General features: G+C 41.5%; 1 protein-coding gene across 2 annotated transcripts; it reads left to right on the top strand.

The window, feature by feature from the left end:
* The first annotated feature begins 1,657 nt into the window (after nt 1-1,657).
* On the top strand, nt 1,658-21,348 carry pnpo (pyridoxamine 5'-phosphate oxidase). Of its 2 annotated transcripts, none has more exons than XM_063003075.1 (7): nt 1,658-1,829; nt 13,500-13,624; nt 13,763-13,862; nt 13,982-14,035; nt 15,576-15,704; nt 15,792-15,862; nt 19,461-21,348. In XM_063003075.1, exons 1-7 carry the CDS (start codon nt 1,665-1,667, stop codon nt 19,624-19,626), a joined length of 810 nt encoding a protein of 269 aa, XP_062859145.1. In that variant the 5' UTR covers nt 1,658-1,664; the 3' UTR covers nt 19,627-21,348. The 2 variants fall into 2 exon arrangements, with proteins under 2 accessions (XP_062859145.1, XP_062859146.1); XM_063003076.1 differs by lacking the exon at nt 1,658-1,829 and adding an exon at nt 7,879-8,077.
* The last annotated feature ends 1,203 nt before the right edge of the window (nt 21,349-22,551 follow it).

Below are 22,551 nucleotides of genomic sequence, written 5' to 3'. Positions count from 1 at the left end.
TTAGATATTTTTCCATTTTAACCATGTCTTGTACACTGGAGCCATTTTGGTTTTACTTCAATTCCCAGCTGCCTCCATAATCTAAACTAAAATGATTTTGTTTATTCTACAGTTCTTAGCTAAGATTATCATAATGTTAAGATGGTGTTGACATGATAAAGCTGTGACTGCAGTGGTATTAACATTGTTAGTTTAATATATCAGAAAATTGAAAACTTACCAGACCACAATCACTACTGTTACATCCACCAAGAACAGGAAGTGGAAAGAGGGCCTCAGAGTCATAGCTGACCATGACCTTGCCTAATTTATTCTAAATTATAAAAACATCTTACGGAGTTGACTGAAAGTGAGGACACAACTTTAATAGGCAATTATTAATGGAAAATATAATATAAGGTTCACTTTATGCGTTATGTGATATCTTATTAAATCATTCCTTTCATTTGATATGTATATGTATGCATTTTTATTATTTTTAATCACTTTTTTTGTCACTTTGACATTATGACCTCATGCTGAGGACAGGTGAAATTACATGTACTTTCCAAGTACAGAGCCTGCATTTTAACAAATTGTAATGAAATTATTTAAAAATATATCAAATTAATTTAATGAGCATACACAGATCCTTCATATTTCACTTTTAAAGGATTTTTATTATTTATAATTTCTACATTTTTAACAACAAGAATACTTTTTAATGTAGGACATGTTTTGTCCCTTATCTCAAGAATCAGTGAATTGATTCCTACATGTAATACATTAATGAATTCATTATGAATATGCACACGTTCATTTTGTCTAATGTAAGTGGTGGACAAGGTACACAAACCATGTAGTTGAGTTAAAGTAGAGATATCCGAGGTAACATATTACTCCAGTAAAAGTAGTAGTAAAAGTAAAAATACTCTTTACCTCCACTAAAGTACTAAAGTATTTACCTTCAAATGTACTTAAGAATGAAAGTAAAAGTAGCATGATTTATTATGGCTCTAATGTTTTATGATCATTTCTGTAACAAGACTCTTGATTAATCAACTCATTTTAGGTGAAAAGACTCTAGTGTCATTAATTTAGCTTAACTGACTAAGCTAAATTGGGTTATACCTATTAATTAAGATAAACATGTAACATTTAGTGCTGAGCAAATGCTAAACAATAACAGTATTAAGTATATTAATGACATTAAATTCATTTTTTTTGTTTAAACAAAGCAACATACAGCTAAAAATGTTTGATAAGTAGTGGAAATGAATGGGGCTCTATGGGATGTTTGGAACTATTCAGAGCTCCACAACCCGGAAGCTGCGCAGAAAAATGTCCCGCCCCCGTTACAACGGTTTCCTATGGGAGTGTCGCCACTCTGTTCTCTCTACCGCTCTGGTGCGCAGTATTATTCGATTAGCATAACATTACCTTCCAAGACGATTGTGTGGAAATGATTTATAGATCTGCATAACCTGCGCAGCTTGAAAACGCCGTCAAATTAGAGACGTTACGTGCTGTCAAAATAATTTAAAAACGAAACAAGAAATGTTATCATTTATAATTATAATTAATATTCTTGTGCCAGGTTTTTTTTAATTGTTGTTTTTTAACATTTTACGTAACTACGTCATGATCTGGTTACGTCAGGTCCCAACAGCATGAGACATTTGTTGATGTACAGCAGGTTGAAGTTTATTGGGAAAGCGATCACACCTGCATTTTCCCTGTCTCTTCACCACCGTGCTGCATTTGCACCCTGTTTCTGCACCAAATCGACAAGTGGCAGCACAATCATGGATCTGAGTAACATGAGAAAGAAGTACAAATGCGACAAAGAGGTACAGTAGTGAGGCAGACCTTTGACCATCATTTTGTCTGGGGTTGATACTGTGTATTGGGGTTGATACTGTCTGTGTGCTGGGGTTGATACTGTGTACTGTGGTTGATACTGTACTGGGGTTGCTACTGTGTACTGGGGTTGCTACTGTGTACTGGGGTTGACACTGTACTGAGGTTGATACTGTGTACTGGGGTTGACACTGTACTGGGGTTGATACTGTGTACTGGAGTTGACACTGTACTGAGTGAGGTTGGTACTGTGTACTGGGGTTGACACTGTACTGGGGTTGATACTGTACTGGGGTTGCTACTGTGTACTGGGGTTGCTACTGTGTACTGGGGTTTACACTGTACTGAGGTTGATACTGTGTACTGGGGTTGACACTGTACTGGGGTTGATACTGTGTACTGGAGTTGACACTGTACTGAGTGAGGTTGGTACTGTGTACTGGGGTTGACACTGTACTGAGGTTGATACTGTGTACTGGAGTTGACACTGTACTGAGTGAGGTTGACACTGTGTACTGGAGTTGGCACTGTACTGAGGTTGATACTGTGTACTGGAGTTGACACTGTACTGAGTGAGGTTGGTACTGTGTACTGGAGTTGACACTGTACTGAGTGAGGTTGGTACTATGTACTGGAGTTGACACTGTACTGAGTGAGGTTGGTACTGTGTACTGGAGTTGACACTGTACTGGGGTTGATACTGTGTACTGGAGGTTGGTACTGTGTACTGGAGTTGGCACTGTACTGAGGTTGATACTGTGTACTGGAGTTGACACTGTACTGAGTGAGGTTGGTACTGTGTACTGGAGTTGACACTGTACTGAGTGAGGTTGGTACTATGTACTGGAGTTGACACTGTACTGAGTGAGGTTGGTACTGTGTACTGGAGTTGACACTGTACTGAGTGAGGTTGGTACTGTGTACTGGAGTTGACACTGTACTGAGTGAAGTTGATACTGTGTACTGGAGTTGACACTGTACTGAGTGAGGTTGGTACTGTGTACTGGGGTTGGCACTGTACTGAGGTTGGTACTGTGTACTGGGGTTGACACTGTACTGAGGTTGATACTGTGTACTGTGCCTAATAAAATTTGTGGTAAATAACTCGTGGTACAGAACAACCCCATATAAAGGGGTGTGCGAGCGTTAAATTCCTCAGCCTTAGGCACATCCTGCTCTCCGTAACAGCTGCGCACACACACACCCCTAAAAATTTGGTAAAACCATAAACCAGCTAAAAGCCAGAAGAAAAAAAACCAGTTAGGACCGGTTGGTGACTAGGGGTACGTGTCACTTTGCGAGCAGAAGGTTTTGGCAAGGGGTATAAAAACTTTTTGCATGCACAGTACGGGGTCTGTGCTTCAACTTCCCACGAGGGGTGAAGACTCAGAACGCTGCAGCCTGAGAGCCTGGGGAGAGCTGATTTCTTTGCAACTTTTTAATAAACCGCTTATTTTAAAATGAGTGTGTTGACCTGATCAATGATCTAGAAAAGATTCATTAGATATGACAGTACTGGGGTTGACACTGTACTGGGGTTGATATTGTGTACTGGAGTTGACACTGTACTGAGTGAGGTTGGTACTGTGTACTGGGGTTGACACTGTACTGGGGTTGGTACTGTGTACTGGAGTTGGTACTGTGTACTGTGGTTAATACCGTGTACTGGGGATGATACTGTGTGCTGGGGTTGATACTGTGTACTGTGGTTAATACCGTGTATTGGGGATGATACTGTGTACTGAGGTTGATACTGTGTACTGGGGTTGACACTGTGTGCTGGGGTTGGTACTGGGGTTGGTACTGGGGTTGGTACTGTGTACTGGGGTTGGTACTGTGTACGCTGCAGCCTGAGAGCCTGGGGAGAGCTGATTTCTTTGCAACTTTTTAATAAACCGCTTAGAGTGTGTTGACCTGATCAATGATCTAGAAAAGATTCATTAGATATGACAGTACTGGGGTTGACACTGTACTGGGGTTGATACTGTGTACTGGAGTTGACACTGTACTGAGTGAGGTTGGTACTGTGTACTGGGGTTGACACTGTACTGAGGCTGATACTGTGTACTGGGGTTGACACTGTACTGAGGTTGATACTGTGTACTGAGGTTGATACTGTGTACTGAGGTTGATACTGTGTACTGGGGTTGCTACTGTGTACTGGGGTTGCTACTGTGTACTGGGGTTGACACTGTACTGAGGTTGATACTGTGTACTGGGGTTGACACTGTACTGGGGTTGATACTGTGTACTGGAGTTGACACTGTACTGAGTGAGGTTGGTACTGTGTACTGGGGTTGACACTGTACTGAGGTTGATACTGTGTACTGGGGTTGACACTGTACTGGGGTTGATACTGTGTACTGGAGTTGACACTGTACTGAGTGAGGTTGGTACTGTGTACTGGGGTTGACACTGTACTGAGGTTGATACTGTGTACTGGGGTTGACACTGTACTGGGGTTGATACTGTGTACTGGAGGTTGGTACTGTGTACTGGGGTTGACACTGTACTGAGGTTGATACTGTGTACTGGGGTTGACACTGTACTGGGGTTGATACTGTGTACTGGAGTTGACACTGTACTGAGTGAGGTTGGTACTGTGTACTGGGGTTGACACTGTACTGAGGTTGATACTGTGTACTGGGGTTGACACTGTACTGGGGTTGATACTGTGTACTGGAGTTGACACTGTACTGAGTGAGGTTGGTACTGTGTACTGGGGTTGACACTGTACTGAGGTTGATACTGTGTACTGGGGTTGACACTGTACTGGGGTTGATACTGTGTACTGGAGGTTGGTACTGTGTACTGGGGTTGACACTGTACTGAGGTTGATACTGTGTACTGGAGTTGATACTGTGTACTGGAGTTGACACTGTACTGAGGTTGGTACTGTGTACTGGAGTTGGTACTGTGTACTGTGGTTAATACCGTGTACTGGGGATGATACTGTGTACTGTGGTTAATACCGTGTGCTGGGGTTGGTACTGGGGTTGGTACTGTGTACTGGGGTTGATACTGTGTACTGGGGTTTACACTGTGTGCTGGGGTTGGTACTGGGGTTGGTACTGTGTACTGGGGTTGGTACTGTGTACTGGGGTTGATACTGTGTACTGAGGTTGATACTGTGTACTGGGGTTTACACTGTGTGCTGGGGTTGGTACTGGGGTTGGTACTGTGTACTGAGGTTGATACTGTGTACTGGGGTTTACACTGTGTGCTGGGGTTGGTACTGGGGTTGGTACTGTGTACTGGGGTTGGTACTGTGTACTGGGGTTGATACTGTGTACTGGGGTTGGTACTGTGTACTGGGGTTGACACTGTACTGGGGTTGACACTGTACTGGGGTTGATACTGTGTACTGGGGTTGGTACTGTGTACTGGGGTTGATACTGTGTACTGGGCTTGATACTGTGTACTGGGGTTGGTACTGTGTACTAGGGTTGACACTGTACTGGGGTTGATACTGTACTGGGGTTTACACTGTGTGCTGGGGTTGGTACTGGGGTTGGTACTGGGGTTGGTACTGTGTACTGGGGTTGATACTAGGGCTGGGCGATATGGATCAAAAATTATATCTCGATATTTTTTTCTGAATGGCGATATACGATATATATCTCGATATTTTTTTATTCCATAAGGTAATAACAAAAAGACACTTCTGAGACAAAGCTACATGTTCCAATTTTTTTACAGGCACTTTTATTAATATTCATGCTGGGGAAGCTTCACACAAGAATTATTTTTGCTTAAAAAAAAAAAAAAGAGCTATTCTAAGAAAAAAAAAAGTTGTTTTCTAAGGCAGTGGTTCTCAAACTGTGGTACGCGTACCACTGGTGGTACGTGAAGCAGCACGAGGTGGTACGCCAGATAATCTCGGAAAAGTAATTACATGCACCGAAAAAATAAATAATTTAATAATTATAAAAAAAAAAAAAAAATGAAACAAAATGTGGAAATTACTAATAAAATCTGTTTCAAAGTTCTTATAATTCTGTTTTAATAAAATCAGTTTAATTAAAACGAATGTGTTTTTAAAAATATTCGGGGCTACGCAGCCACCGTACTTCATTACGTCTATACTTCACGTTCGCGGTTTCCATCTCGAAATTTCAGAAAAGTTATCAGTAAAGTTATCAGTAAAGTTATCAGAAAAGTTATCAGTAAAGTTATCAGTAAAGTTATCAGTAAAGTTATCAGAAAAGTTATCAGAAAAGTTATCAGTAAAGTTATCAGTAAAGTTATCAGAAAAGTTATCAGAAAAGTTATCAGTAAAGTTATCAGTAAAGTTATCAGTAAAGTTATCAGAAAAGTTATCAGAAAAGTTATCAGTAAAGTTATCAGAAAAGTTATCAGAAAAGTTATCAGTAAAGTTATCAGTAAAGTTATCAGAAAAGTTATCAGAAAAGTTATCAGTAAAGTTATCAGTAAAGTTATCAGAAAAGTTATCAGTAAAGTTATCAGTAAAGTTATCAGAAAAGTTATCAGTAGCTCTCTTGCTTTTATCAGAGCAGATCTGCGTTTGAATCTCACTGATCTCGTTCCTGACATCACGAGGCTGCTCCGCTAAACAGGCGCACTCACTGAAATGGTCAGTGGTAACTGCAGATATACTAGTGATGAGTCGTTCGCGAACGATCCGATTCTATTGAACGGATCTTTGAAATGAACGAAAGGAACCGAGTCTTTTATTTCTGCGCAGTTCTAGACTGTAATCCACCCATTCAGCTTCACATCAGTAGAGGGAATTAATCGTAAATTGTAATAAGAGCTGTTTATTGTCGATATTCAAATCCGAAACACTTTCAGTATCACGGAGAGCGACACACACACACACACACACACACACACACACACACACAGAGAGAGAGAGAGAGAGAGAGAGCTAGTAGTATAATGGCAAATAATTGAGAAATAAACTATAAACTTGTTTAATTGTGTTAAATCTGATTATTTCATGGCGCTTATGTTTTAAAGCAGAAACAAACAGTCACATCTCTGCACAAGAGAGGATTGTTCTGAAACTTAATGCGATGCAATCACAGTACGTATCTTCTCTGTAGTTTTTTTCCTTTTGAAGTAACTTTTTTTTCTCGTTTAAGTGTTGTTTGAATTAGGAATTCATTTAAGGCAAGGTAGCAAAATTTGATATTAATATCGGGGGTGTCTTATAGTTTACCAAGTAGCGCCTCCCGAAGAACAAAGAGCCATTTCTTTGAACGGCTCTTTAAAAGGAACCGAGCCAAAAGATCCGGCTCCCTTCAAGAAGCCATAATTCCCACCACTAATATATACACACACACCTAATTAATGTGTGCCATATGTGGTTCTGTGATGAGAAACATAGGTGGTACTTGGAAGTTTTGGTTTGATAATGGGTGGTACTTGGTCTAAAAAGTTTGAGAACCACTGTTCTAAGGCATCTCCTGTTGTCTAACGTGAATTACAAATATATTGTCTGGCCCTTTAAGAATGTTAAGTGTACTATAGGGCGCAGGGAGCGAGTGTGTAGGGAAGATGTTGGAATGACACGGTTTCCGGCTGAGCTTGTGTGACATTAAAAGTAAAACCCCGTTAAAGTAAACCCCTCGTTAACCCCCACCCCCCCATGTTTGGACTTTATACATTATTTTATGTATATGTCGCCACAACATTAACATTTACATTAATATTTTCTTTTACTGTATAGAACTCAGTTCTGTAATACAGGCAGAACTAATCGTTCATGTTACTGTGTAACTATTACAACATTTAATGCATTTTAATCAGCGTTCTTCTTCATGCACTTTATTATTATTTAACAGCTTTATTTGCTGTTTAATTGCTGTTTGCTCCTTGTTTACTGCAGAGTTAGTTCATGCAATTTAATAATGTTTGGTTGTTTACTGGCCGACAACAAGAAATACTATAATAGAAGATAAATAAATAAATGACGTGTCGGTCGTCGGGCGATCGTCCAGTATAAACTAACACGACCACGTACAACATCCAGTACAGAAATCCCCATAATGTTTGTTTTTACAGATAGAGCAAATATATGCACATCACATATACAAACACAAGAGTCAGAAGAACAGGAGACGCACCGTTACGTTATTATTACTTTCTCAACACTTAATGTGAAGTAAATACGTGCATGTCAGCGCGTGCATGCGCTTGTGTTGGTTTTTGAAACGAATAACGACTCGTTTTCTTGTTTTTTAACTTTGGGATTTGAAGTGAAAAACGAATGAAGGTACACGGAGCTGGAACCTTTTATCTGGACTTGTTTTCGGCGTTCTCTACAGAATACATTATTCTGCTGCTCATCTGACACTTTGAATTCGAACCGTCTCCAAATAATTACAAAATTAGTCATTATTTTTCTTTTTAGTAAACAGCTCCTCTCGATAGCTTCTGTCGTGTCTTTATCCGTCTCCATGCTATCGCTGCCTGCAGGACTTACTGGTGAAGCGGTGGGGAGGGGGGAGTTGTGTTCAGTGAGGGAGAGGGGCGGGGCAGGTGAACATGTGCAGAGACAAACTGGGAGAAGAGAAAGACGAACTGTCGGATCTAACTGGAACGCAACATTTATATCGATATATGCGATATTGTCTTATCTTATATCGCGTATGAAAATATATCGATATTTTTAAAATATCGATATATCGCCCAGCCCTAAGTTGATACTGTGTACTGGGGTTGATACTGTGTACTGGGGTTGATACTGTGTACTGAGGTTGGTACTGTGTACTGGGGTTGATTCTGTATAATGAGGTTGGTACTGTGTACTGGGGTTGATACTATGTACTGAGGTTGATACTATATACTGGTGTTGATACTGTCTGTGTACTGGGGTTGATACAGTGTACTGGGTTGATACTGGGATTGATACTGTCCGTGTACTGGTGTTGATACTGTCCGTGTACTGGGGTTGATACTGTCCGTGTACTGGGGTTGATACTGTCCGTGTACTGGGGTTGATACTGCGTTCTGGGGTTGGTATTGTGTACTGGGGTTGACATTGTACTGAGGTTCCTACTGTGTACTGGGGTTGACACTGTACTGAGGTTGTTACTGTGTGCTGGGGTTAATACTGTGTTGCTGGATGGGGGCATCTGTCTCATATGGTGCTGTTGTCTTTTAAAACATTCTATAATTTTGGGGTAATTCACCTGTAGTTTAGGGGCTCACTATTTATTTAATTATTATTTTTAGTTGCCCATTATTTGTCATGTTGAAATGTAGAACATATCAGGGTGTTCATTGTACCAGCTCTTTTATAGATGTTTCCTGCTTGTGAATTAGGATTTAATAACATTAATAGGTTTGTTTGTGACACTGTACTGAGTGAGGTTGGTACTGTGTACTGGGGTTGACACTGTACTGAGGTTGATACTGTGTACTGGGGTTGACACTGTACTGGGGTTGGTACTGTGTACTGGAGTTGACACTGTACTGAGGTTGATACTGTGTACTGGGGTTGACACTGTACTGGGTGAGGTTGGTACTGTGTACTGGGGTTGACACTGTACTGGGTGAGGTTGGTACTGTGTACTGGGGTTGACACTGTACTGAGTGAGGTTGGTACTGTGTACTGGGGTTGACACTGTACTGGAGTTGATACTGTGTACTGGAGTTGACACTGTACTGAGGTTGGTACTGTGTACTGGAGTTGGTACTGTGTACTGTGGTTAATACCGTGTACTGGGGATGATACTGTGTGCTGGGGTTGATACTGTGTACTGTGGTTAATACCGTGTATTGGGGATGATACTGTGTACTGGGGTTGATACTGTGTACTGAGGTTGGTACTGTGTACTGCGGTTGATTCTGTATAATGAGGTTGGTACTGTGTACTGGGGGTAATTCTGTGTACTGGGGTTGATACTATGTACTGAGGTTGATACTATATACTGGTGTTGATACTGTCTGTGTACTGGGGTTGATACAGTGTACTGGGTTGATACTGGGATTGATACTGTCCGTGTACTGGGGTTGATACTGTCCGTGTACTGGGGTTGATACTGTCCGTGTACTGGGGTTGATACTGTCCGTGTACTGGGGTTGATACTGCGTTCTGGGGTTGGTATTGTGTACTGGGGTTGACATTGTACTGAGGTTCCTACTGTGTACTGGGGTTGACACTGTACTGAGGTTGTTACTGTGTGCTGGGGTTAATACTGTGTTGCTGGATGGGGGCATCTGTCTCATATGGTGCTGTTGTCTTTTAAAACATTCTATAATTTTGGGGTAATTCACCTGTAGTTTAGGGGCTCACTATTTATTTTATTATTATTTTTAGTTGCCCATTATTTGTCATGTTGAAATGTAGAACATATCAGGGTGTTCATTGTACCAGCTCTTTTATAGATGTTTCCTGCTTGTGAATTAGGATTTAATAACATTAATAGGTTTGTTTGTGACACTGTACTGAGTGAGGTTGGTACTGTGTACTGGGGTTGACACTGTACTGAGGTTGATACTGTGTACTGGGGTTGACACTGTACTGGACTTGGTACTGTGTACTGGAGTTGACACTGTACTGAGGTTGATACTGTGTACTGGGGTTGACACTGTACTGGGTGAGGTTGGTACTGTGTACTGGGGTTGACACTGTACTGGGTGAGGTTGGTACTGTGTACTGGGGTTGACACTGTACTGAGTGAGGTTGGTACTGTGTACTGGGGTTGACACTGTACTGGAGTTGATACTGTGTACTGGAGTTGACACTGTACTGAGGTTGGTACTGTGTACTGGAGTTGGTACTGTGTACTGTGGTTAATACCGTGTACTGGGGATGATACTGTGTGCTGGGGTTGATACTGTGTACTGTGGTTAATACCGTGTATTGGGGATGATACTGTGTACTGGGGTTGATACTGTGTACTGAGGTTGGTACTGTGTACTGGGGTTGATTCTGTATAATGAGGTTGGTACTGTGTACTGGGGGTAATTCTGTGTACTGGGGTTGATACTATGTACTGAGGTTGATACTATATACTGGTGTTGATACTGTCTGTGTACTGGGGTTGATACAGTGTACTGGGTTGATACTGGGATTGATACTGTCCGTGTACTGGGGTTGATACTGTCCGTGTACTGGGGTTGATACTGTCCGTGTACTGGGGTTGATACTGTCCGTGTACTGGGGTTGATACTGCGTTCTGGGGTTGGTATTGTGTACTGGGGTTGACATTGTACTGAGGTTCCTACTGTGTACTGGGGTTGACACTGTACTGAGGTTGTTACTGTGTGCTGGGGTTAATACTGTGTTGCTGGATGGGGGCATCTGTCTCATATGGTGCTGTTGTCTTTTAAAACATTCTATAATTTTGGGGTAATTCACCTGTAGTTTAGGGGCTCACTATTTATTTAATTATTATTTTTAGTTGCCCATTATTTGTCATGTTGAAATGTAGAACATATCAGGGTGTTCATTGTACCAGCTCTTTTATAGATGTTTCCTGCTTGTGAATTAGGATTTAATAACATTAATAGGTTTGTTTGTGACACTGTACTGAGTGAGGTTGGTACTGTGTACTGGGGTTGACACTGTACTGAGGTTGATACTGTGTACTGGGGTTGACACTGTACTGGGGTTGGTACTGTGTACTGGAGTTGACACTGTACTGAGGTTGATACTGTGTACTGGGGTTGACACTGTACTGGGTGAGGTTGGTACTGTGTACTGGGGTTGACACTGTACTGGGTGAGGTTGGTACTGTGTACTGGGGTTGACACTGTACTGAGTGAGGTTGGTACTGTGTACTGGGGTTGACACTGTACTGGAGTTGATACTGTGTACTGGAGTTGACACTGTACTGAGGTTGGTACTGTGTACTGGAGTTGGTACTGTGTACTGTGGTTAATACCGTGTACTGGGGATGATACTGTGTGCTGGGGTTGATACTGTGTACTGTGGTTAATACCGTGTATTGGGGATGATACTGTGTACTGGGGTTGATACTGTGTACTGAGGTTGGTACTGTGTACTGCGGTTGATTCTGTATAATGAGGTTGGTACTGTGTACTGGGGGTAATTCTGTGTACTGGGGTTGATACTATGTACTGAGGTTGATACTATATACTGGTGTTGATACTGTCTGTGTACTGGGGTTGATACAGTGTACTGGGTTGATACTGGGATTGATACTGTCCGTGTACTGGGGTTGATACTGTCCGTGTACTGGGGTTGATACTGTCCGTGTACTGGGGTTGATACTGCGTTCTGGGGTTGATATTGTGTACTGGGGTTGACATTGTACTGAGGTTCCTACTGTGTACTGGGGTTGACACTGTACTGAGGTTGTTACTGTGTGCTGGGGTTAATACTGTGTTGCTGGATGGGGGCATCTGTCTCATATGGTGCTGTTGTCTTTTAAAACATTCTATAATTTTGGGGTAATTCACCTGTAGTTTAGGGGCTCACTATTTATTTTATTATTATTTTTAGTTGCCCATTATTTGTCATGTTGAAATGTAGAACATATCAGGGTGTTCATTGTACCAGCTCTTTTATAGATGTTTCCTGCTTGTGAATTAGGATTTAATAACATTAATAGGTTTGTTTGTGACACTGTACTGAGTGAGGTTGGTACTGTGTACTGGGGTTGACACTGTACTGAGGTTGATACTGTGTACTGGGGTTGACACTGTACTGGACTTGGTACTGTGTACTGGAGTTGACACTGTACTGAGGTTGATACTGTGTACTGGGGTTGACACTGTACTGGGTGAGGTTGGTACTGTGTACTGGGGTTGACACTGTACTGGGTGAGGTTGGTACTGTGTACTGGGGTTGACACTGTACTGAGTGAGGTTGGTACTGTGTACTGGGGTTGACACTGTACTGGAGTTGATACTGTGTACTGGAGTTGACACTGTACTGAGGTTGGTACTGTGTACTGGAGTTGGTACTGTGTACTGTGGTTAATACCGTGTACTGGGGATGATACTGTGTGCTGGGGTTGATACTGTGTACTGTGGTTAATACCGTGTATTGGGGATGATACTGTGTACTGGGGTTGATACTGTGTACTGAGGTTGGTACTGTGTACTGGGGTTGATTCTGTATAATGAGGTTGGTACTGTGTACTGGGGGTAATTCTGTGTACTGGGGTTGATACTATGTACTGAGGTTGATACTATATACTGGTGTTGATACTGTCTGTGTACTGGGGTTGATACAGTGTACTGGGTTGATACTGGGATTGATACTGTCCGTGTACTGGGGTTGATACTGTCCGTGTACTGGGGTTGATACTGTCCGTGTACTGGGGTTGATACTGTCCGTGTACTGGGGTTGATACTGCGTTCTGGGGTTGGTATTGTGTACTGGGGTTGACATTGTACTGAGGTTCCTACTGTGTACTGGGGTTGACACTGTACTGAGGTTGTTACTGTGTGCTGGGGTTAATACTGTGTTGCTGGATGGGGGCATCTGTCTCATATGGTGCTGTTGTCTTTTAAAACATTCTATAATTTTGGGGTAATTCACCTGTAGTTTAGGGGCTCACTATTTATTTTATTATTATTTTTAGTTGCCCATTATTTGTCATGTTGAAATGTAGAACATATCAGGGTGTTCATTGTACCAGCTCTTTTATAGATGTTTCCTGCTTGTGAATTAGGATTTAATAACATTAATAGGTTTGTTTTTGTCATGTTTCTTGAAGTCCTTTGAAGAGGATCATCTCAAATCCCTTGACCCTATAAAGCAGTTTGGCGAGTGGTTTGAACAAGCTACCAAGTGCCCAGAAATTGGCGAAGCCAATGCCATGTGCATTGCAACAGCCACCAAGTAAGATTTTTTTCAAAGTAATACACTGTTGAATATTACAAATTCATATGTTAATAGCTAGATTACATTGTGACTGATTTATTTGCTAATTATTCCATACTGATGTGGCCTGACCATTGCTTGCTGTGTTGTGTGAAGAGACGGGAAGCCCTCTGCTAGAATGGTACTGCTGAAAGGCTACAACAGTGAAGGTTTTCGCTTTTTCACAAACTTTGAAAGCCGTAAAGGTAAAGAACTGGTGAGTTTTCTCAGCCCTACATAGTAGTTTCTTATGCACTACTTGAATGTTTCCCTTTCATTCTAGTTTTTTATGTTCACAATGATTCTTACATGGTACTCTCTAATTAATTTTCCTAGGAGAGCAATCCTCATGCCTGCCTCATGTTCTACTGGGAACCACTGAATAGACAGGTGGGTACAGACACAGTTGCGTAAGCCAGTTGACTTTCACCAGTAAACACTGGACGCAGGGCTTTAGCTATCCCCACCAGGCACATCCAATCATGTCTGTGTAGACCACTGCACCACCTGGGCAGTTAGAGTAGCTATGCAATAGTAACTACTATAATACTTTATTGACCTAGCTGGTGACACAATGATACAATGGGAACTGTGTTGTACCAGGCTCCCAGTGTTCCCTGAAACACTTTATGTGGAGAGTTTTGCATGTGCTCTTTGTGTCTACTTGGATTTCCTCTGCATACTCTGGTTTCCTCCTACTTCACAAAAACATGAAAAAAATTATCTGGCCACACGAAATAGTGCCTAGATGTAAATGAGTAAGTGTAGGTTCTAGGGATTCACTGTAATCTCACCTTGTCTGAGCAAAGGGTTAGGCTGAGCTATACTGTTTCCATAGATCAGCAAGATATGTCAGAACTATTCTGGAGTTTGGACGACATAAGCAGCAATGCAAAATATAACAGGCAGTCAGTGTAAACTGTCACACTGAAGTGAAAAAAGCTTATTTGGTAACGCATCACCAATATTCAAGTTTTAAAAGTACTTAATTTATGTATTATTTTATCTTACATTGGTGCTGAAACAAAGTCCTGTTTTAGAAAAAACTAAACACAAGGTAAAAGATTAGAAACCCCCAAAAATTTGCCAGTAACCATGGTAAAAAAAAAAAAGTACTCTTTGCCTGTCTGGCACTAACACTACCTGTTGTGCAGCTGTCACCCTAAAGATTTTTTTACAAAAGCTACTTCAAATTTTTTTGTATTTATTTATGCATTTTCTATCTTTTGCTCAAATTTAGCATAGTCAGTTTGTCTTACATTTACATTTTCGGCATTTAGCAGATGCCTTTATCCAAAGCAACTTACATTACAGTTACAATTGAGCAATTGAGGGTTAAGGATTTTGTTTGGGGGACCAACAGCAGCAACCAGGCAGTGGTGGGGCTTGAACCAGTGACCTTCTGATTACTAGTCCAGTACCGTAAACACTAGGCTACGGCTTGTGTTCTGCTGCTGTGGATCCCTGATTGCGTTCGAGGAGGGTATATTGCCTCTCATGTGCCCTCTGACATGTGCGCAGTCCTAGTGGACCCCTTCTTTACGCACATGCTTCTGCACAGGTGCCTCGGTCTGCTAACCAGGGTTCTTGCACCCCACCTACTTGGTCCGGTCATTTCCCCACCCAGCAGACACAAATTGGCCAGTTCACGGCCAATTGTGCCCGCTAGATGGCACCCAACCGACCAGTAGCAGAGCTGAGATTCAAACCGGGGTGTTTAGAATCTCGGTGCTGGTGTGCTAGTGGAATATCCCACTGCGCCACCTGGGCTCCGGTTTCTCATAAATTTACAGTGACATGATGATGTCTTCTCTGGTTATGTTACTAATATGATAATCATGCTGTTCATGTTTGGACTTTAAGTCTTAAAATGTCTGTTTCCTATCAATTGTAAACATATAATGAAAATCTTAACTTTGTGTTCATGTAGGTTCGTATTGAAGGTACTGTAGAGAAAATTCCACATCAGAGCTCTGTCGAATACTTCCACTCAAGACCTAAAAGCAGTCAGATCGGTGCAGTGGTGAGCAGGCAGAGCAGTGTGATACCCAACAGGCAGGCAAGTCGATTATTTCTAGCATTCTCTTTTTCTTTCTTACTAGGTGGCAGACAATGAATAATTCCTGCCTTAATGTTCTGTTATCAGTACCTAAATGAAAAGAATGCAGAGTTGGAGGAGAAACACAAGGACTCAGAAGTTCCCATGCCAGATTATTGGTATGTGTTAAAACATTGTATATTTTATTTGTTTAATTGAAGGCATAATAAAACGTTCTTTCATTTTAACCACTCCTAATCAGGCTTGCTTTGAATCTTTCAAAAAACACTGAGCCCAAGACAGGAATAAACCCCAAAATGGAAAACCAGTTAATTCCATGTCACCACTCACTTACACATTAACTCACTCAAACTGTTTAAACTATTTAAACCTAACCAATTTAATATCTGCATTTAATATCTGTGTAGCCTAGGATCTACACACTAGGCTTGAACCATAGTTCACAGGATCCATGTTGCCATGATTTGTTTGTTTGTTTATTTGGATTTTAACGTCATGTTTTACACTCTTTGGTTACATTCATGACAGACACACGGTAGTTACTCGTTACACAAGGTTCATTCACTTCTCAAGGTTACAGTGGGGCCAAAAAGTATTTAGTCAGCCACTGATTGTGCAAGTTCTCCTACTTAGAAAGATGAGAGAGGTCTGTAACAAAGGCTACCATCAGTATACACACTACGCCGAGAGGGACTCAAATCCTGCAGTGCCAGGCGTGTCCCCCTGCTTAAGCCAGTACATGTCCAGGCCCGTCTGAAGTTTGCCAGAGAGCATATGGATGATCCAGAAGAGGATTGGGAGAATATCATGTGGTCAGATGAAACCAAAATGGAACTTTTTGGTAAAAACTCAACTCGTCGTGTTTGGAGGCTGAGTTGCATCGCAAGTACATCATACCTACTGTGAAGCATGGGGGTGGAAACATCATGCTTTGGGGCTGTTTTTCTGCAAAGGGGACAGGACGAAGAATGAACGGGGCCATGTATCGTGAGATTTTAAGCCAAAACCTCCTTCCATCAGTGAGAGCATTGAAGATGGAACGTGGCTGGGTCTTCCAGCATGACAATAAAAAGCATTTCAAGGTCCTGGAGTGGCCTAGCCAGTCTCCAGACCTCAACCCCATAGAAAATTTGTGGAGGGAGTTGAAAGTCTGTGTTGCCCAGCGACAGCCCCAAAACATCACTGCTCTAGAGGTTATCGTTTTTGGGGGTCCTCATCACATCAATAGTGTCTCCAATAACCTTGGTCACTTGTCTACATGTGTCAAAACATCTGTGAGAAATCTTGGTGTTATCTTTGACTCTGACCTCCGATTTGATAAACAAATCAACTCTGTGGTAAGGAATAGCTTCTTCCAGCTCAGAAATATTGCGAAGATTAAGCCTTTTCTCTGCTATTCTGACCTGGAAAAAGTTATTCATGCATTCATTTCTGCAAGAATTGACTACTGTAATTCTCTGTATATTGGGATTAGTCAGTCTCTGTTGCGGCGCTTGCAGGTAGTCCAGAATGCAGCAGCAAGGTTACTGACTAATACCAAGAAAAGAAACCATATTACACCAGTCCTTGCCTCACTACATTGGCTGCCTGTTCAGCACAGGATTCATTTTAAAGTGCTTTTATTTGTTTTTAAAGCGCTTAATGGTCAAGCCCCGGCTTATCTCAGTGGTATGCTTTCTCCCGCAACCGCACAGCGATCTTTAAGATCAGCCACTCAGAATTTGTTGACTGTTCCTAGGGCTCGTTTGAAGCTAAAAGGTGATCGTGCATTTGCAGTTTATGCTCCGAGGCTATGGAACACTCTACCTCCTAATATTCGACAAGCACCTTCGGCCGCTGTTTTTAAATCACTCCTAAAAACATACCTTTATAAGCTGGCATTTGAACAGTGAGGAGCCGTGGTAATTATAATTGTTTAGTCTATTTGTATTTGTTTTATTTTGTCTCTTACTCTGTATTTTTTATTTGGTTCTTACTTTTTTAATATATTGTTGTGTTATGTATGCTTATTCGATGTACAGCACTTTGGTCAACGTAAGTTGTTTTAAGAGTGCTTTATAAATAAAATTTACTTACTTACTTACTAGAGGAGATCTGCATGGAGGAATGGGCCAAAATACCAGCTACAGTGTGTGCAAACCTGGTGAAGACTTACAGGAAACGTTTGACCTCTGTCATTGCCAACAAAGGTTATGTTACAAAGTATTGAGTTGAACTTTTGTTATTGACCAAATACTTATTTCCCACCATAATTTACAAATAAATTCTTTAAAAATCCTACAATGTGATTTCCTGGATTTTTTTTCTCATTTTGTCTCTCATAGTTGAAGTGTACCTATGATGAAAAATACAGACCTCTCTCATCTTTCTAAGTAGGAGAACTTGCACAATCAGTGGCTGACTAAATACTTTTTGGCCCCACTGTATATCGAACACAGTCATGGACAATTTTGTATCTCCAATTCACCTCACTTGCATGTCTTTGGACTGTGGGAGGAAACCCGGAGCACCCGGGGGAAACCCACGCAGACACGGGGAGAACATGCAAACTCCACACAGAAAGGACCCGGACCGCCCCACCTGGGGATCGAACCCAGGACCTTCTTTCTGTGAGGCGACAGTGCTACCCACTTAGCCACCGTGCCGCCATGTTGCCATGATGATCATACCAATGACTGAGGACTTTTTTGGTTAAACTGATACATTCTGCAAATTCAACATCATTTATATTTACTAAGGTTGCATTTACATAATACACGGTTAAACCACTTTTGTATTGACCATACCATTGTTTCCTATGAAGCGAGTCAGGCCTTGCGCTGTGAAAGTTTAACTCTTTGATGCTCATTTCTCACAGCCTTCAGCTACACTCAAAGTTCAGCCTGATTGAACTTTGAACCAGTTTGTCACTGACCATTACAAAGCACCACCAATGAGACAAATTGTTTATATGCAATAGAGAGTAGCAAAGCACTGACATGTCAGAGAGAAACTGATCCTCACTGTTTCAGAAAAACCCTGAACTTTTGCATTTTCCCTCAATTTTCCTCCCAATCTAGCAGCTAGATGGGCTGGGTGTGACTCAATAAGGTCCTGGTAGGTTGTCACAGGTATCTGGAGTCATGTTGGCTGTAATGCATCCCACAGCTGCATAGAGTGATCATGATGATCGAGGTGGTCCCACAGATGCTCAAAAAAAGTCTGGTGAATTAGGGGGCAAGGGGAGTACCTGGTCATGGTCTTCCAGCCAATGTCGGACATTTCTAGCTGTGTGACGTGTCGCATTGTCTTACTGGGAAGACAATTTTACCCATAGTACTTTTACCCATGACCGCAATGAGGGATATACAGTATATGTAGGCAGCAGCCTATCACACACCTTATATACCCACCAAGCCAGCTCATGAAACATGACTTCCTTCATGAGCTACACGCTTCCACTGTTGAAAGTAGGAATTGGTCATAATAATGTGACTCGACTGTATATTTCATACAAACTGCATGTGATTAAACTGTCAGTACTGTCAGTCAATACCCAGTGAGAAATTGGGGCAAGAATCAAACACGGGTCTTCAAGACTTATGTTAATGTGTGGAACCAACTCTATCAGTTGTGCCACTTTGCAGACACTTACTGGATAATCAGTTAAATAATCAGTTAAATAGTTAAATACCGGAATACACAATGTTTTCTTGATGATGCGTTTTGATTCTACAAACTGCTGCAGTTCATGTTTTTTATTGTGTGTGTGTGTAGGGGAGGCTACATTGTCAGACCTTTCCTGATCGAGTTCTGGCAGGGTCAGACCAACAGACTGCATGATCGTATTGTCTTTACAAAGCCCAAGGAGGGAGAGACTGAACTTGGAGAAATGAGACACCAGGCTGAGGGAGGCTGGGTGTATTACCGGTTAGCACCATAATAGGATGGATGTAGTGATTAAGGGTGTGTTCGAAAACCTAGTGCGCTCTCTACATAAACAGCATTTTAAGTCATCCTACGTGCGCTCCCGAGAAGAAGGCTGTTTGAAATCCTTGATGCCTTAATATGCTCACTAGTAAGACGTCTTAAAATTTCAACTGTATTTTGACCCAAGAACGAGGGAGCATCCGATGCTGCCTTAGCAGTGAAGGCAATCCCAGCATTCAGTGCGGCACAACTTTTCTTTTTTTTTTTCTTTTTTGCATTTTCTCCCCCTTTAGCGCGTCCAGTTGTCCAATTTGCATCGTGCCCTCCTCTCTGTCTATGCCGAACCCCGTCCTGACCGAGGAGATCGAAGCTAACCCACATCCCCTCCGACACATGAGCAGCAAGCCGGATGCATCTTTGCCACCCACACATTGATGAGTGTGGCGCCACCTAGCGTTGCATGCAGAGAGACACACCCTAAGAGCACTCTTTCCTCATCTCTGTGCAGGCACCTCCAATCAGCCAGCAGAGGTCGTAATCGCATTCTGACAGAGAGAGACCCACATCCGGCTCTTTGTCCCGCCCCCCAACTGAACAACCGGCCAATCGTTGCTCATACAGCCACTCAGCCTCGAGCCGGCAAGGCAGAGCTGGATTCGATACGACGTACTCGAAATCCAGCTCTGGTTGCAGCGTGTGTTTTTACCTCTGCTCCACCTGAGCGGCTCGGCACAACTTTTCTCACAGAAAAATTAAAACATGGCGGACGGTGCGGAGAAACCGAATTTTCAATCGTAAATAAATTATTATTGATTTTTAATTTGTATAAACTTGCACAAGTGTATTTATTTGCAAATTCGGGCTTGTCAGCGAATTTAACAATTTTCGGTACACAGAGATCGGAGATGTTAGTTGACATGCTAGCACGTTGTGCCACCTCATCCAATTGATTGGTTTGAATGGCATGAGGCTAACTGTGGAATCGCTGTCTAAGTAGCGCGTTTGAATAACCTGCCTTATAAGTCAATGACTTATTAGAATCCTCTCTACTTAGGCAGCTGCCTACGTAGGCAGTAAGACAGCAAGGCAGCTCACTAGGTTTTTCGAACACACCCATAATCTTTATTAAACCCTAACCGTTTCACCCTGGTGACATGGACATGGAATAGTTGTAATTCTGCCGTAGCTCTTAGTCAATTTAATGTGATAAGGTGCAAAACAGAATGATGATGATTAATGTTTCAATTGTGATTTGAAATTTTCTGGTCAAAAGTGGTAGTTTAATTTAAATAATCTTAGTTTTAGCCAAATTGTTATTCAGGTACCTACAACATACTGATGTTCTCTAATGTTTGAGTAAAATATGTTTGTTGTTGTCACATGGATTATGTACTGATGCCGCTGCTACACCTCAGACATCATTACCTGTTTTAAAAACCAAAAACATAATACTGTTATCAATGTTTGTCAAATAGAAACATTCATACAGACAGTCTTGTGAGTTGTCCACCAGAATAAACCTGAAACCAGCAAGAAAAGAGAAATGAGCCCCCTTGTATTACATTTTCATTTAAACCCATCACCTCCACCTAATAAGATGCCCTTGATCTTTATCATTTATTAAAGGTTTTTATGTTGAAGGCCTATTCGGTAATGTAATGATGTACAACCCCAAATCAGAAAAAGTTGGGACAGTATGGAAATTGCAGATAAAATAAAAATGCAGTGTTCCTTACATTTACTTTGTCTTTTATTTCATTACAGACTGTTTGAACCCAAGATATTTAATGTTTTGTCTGCTCAGCTTCATTTCATTTAATAATAAATATCCATTCCTGCATTTCAGGCCTGCAACGCATTCCAAAAAAAGTTGGGATGGGGGTCAGTTTAGGGCTAGTAATGAGGTGAAAAAACTAAATAATTATGTGATACCAAACAGGTGATGTCAACAGGTGATTGTAATCATGGTTTGGTACAAAAGCAGCATCCAGGAAAGGCTGAGTCTCTCATGAGCAAAGATGATCAGAGGATCTCCAGTTTGTCAACAAATGTGTGAGAAAATTATTTAAATGTTTAAAAACAATGTACCTCAAAGAAAGATTGGAAGGGATTTGTATATTTCTCCCTCTACAGTGCATAATATCATTAAACCATTCAAGGAATCGGGAGGAATTTCAGTGCGTAAAGGCCAAGGGCACAAGCTTAAGCTGAACGCCTGTGATCTTCAATCCCTCAGACGGCACTGTATCAAGAACCGCCACTCAACAATAGCTGATATAACCACATGGGTGAGGGATCACTTTGCCAAACCTTTGTCAAGCACTACAATACAGAGTTACATGCACAAATGCCACTTAAAACTTTACTGTGCAAAAAAGAAGCCTTATGTTAACCATGTCCAGAAGCGGCGTCGACTTCTCTGGGCTCCAAGTCGTCTAGGATGGACCATCACACAGTGGAAACGTGTATTGTGGTCAGACGAATCAGCATTCCAGGTCTTTTTTGAAAAAAATAGATGATGTGTGCTCCAGACCAAAGACGGAAAGGACCATCCAGACTGTTATCAGCAACAAGTCCAAAAGCCAGGGTCTGTTTCAAAAGTGTCTCAGAATTAAAAAAGGTCAGATTCCATAGCACGTGGAATCCTTACAAATTTACTCTATGTCTATCAGTAACACAGGTTTAAAACACAAGTCCTTTACCATGTTCTACTGAGTGAGCCTAGAGAGGGTCCTGTTGCATTTAAATCAGAAGAGTAAAAAAGAATCACACATAATGGGACAGGAAGATCAATAAGATATTAGCAGGTAGATTTCTTGTAATGTCATATAGAGTTATTTTAAACTGCCTATAGCTTATGTTGGGTCTTTAAAAATAGAAACATATTTGATTTGCCCATCACAAAAGGTCAGAAGACGGTGATGACAAAAGACTCTGA

This window comes from Trichomycterus rosablanca, chromosome 10 (genome assembly GCF_030014385.1).
Source record: "Trichomycterus rosablanca isolate fTriRos1 chromosome 10, fTriRos1.hap1, whole genome shotgun sequence".
NCBI classification, from domain to species: domain Eukaryota; kingdom Metazoa; phylum Chordata; class Actinopteri; order Siluriformes; family Trichomycteridae; genus Trichomycterus; species Trichomycterus rosablanca.
The sequence above is the reverse complement of the archived record's forward strand: the minus strand, read 5'-3'. Positions and strand labels throughout refer to the sequence as shown.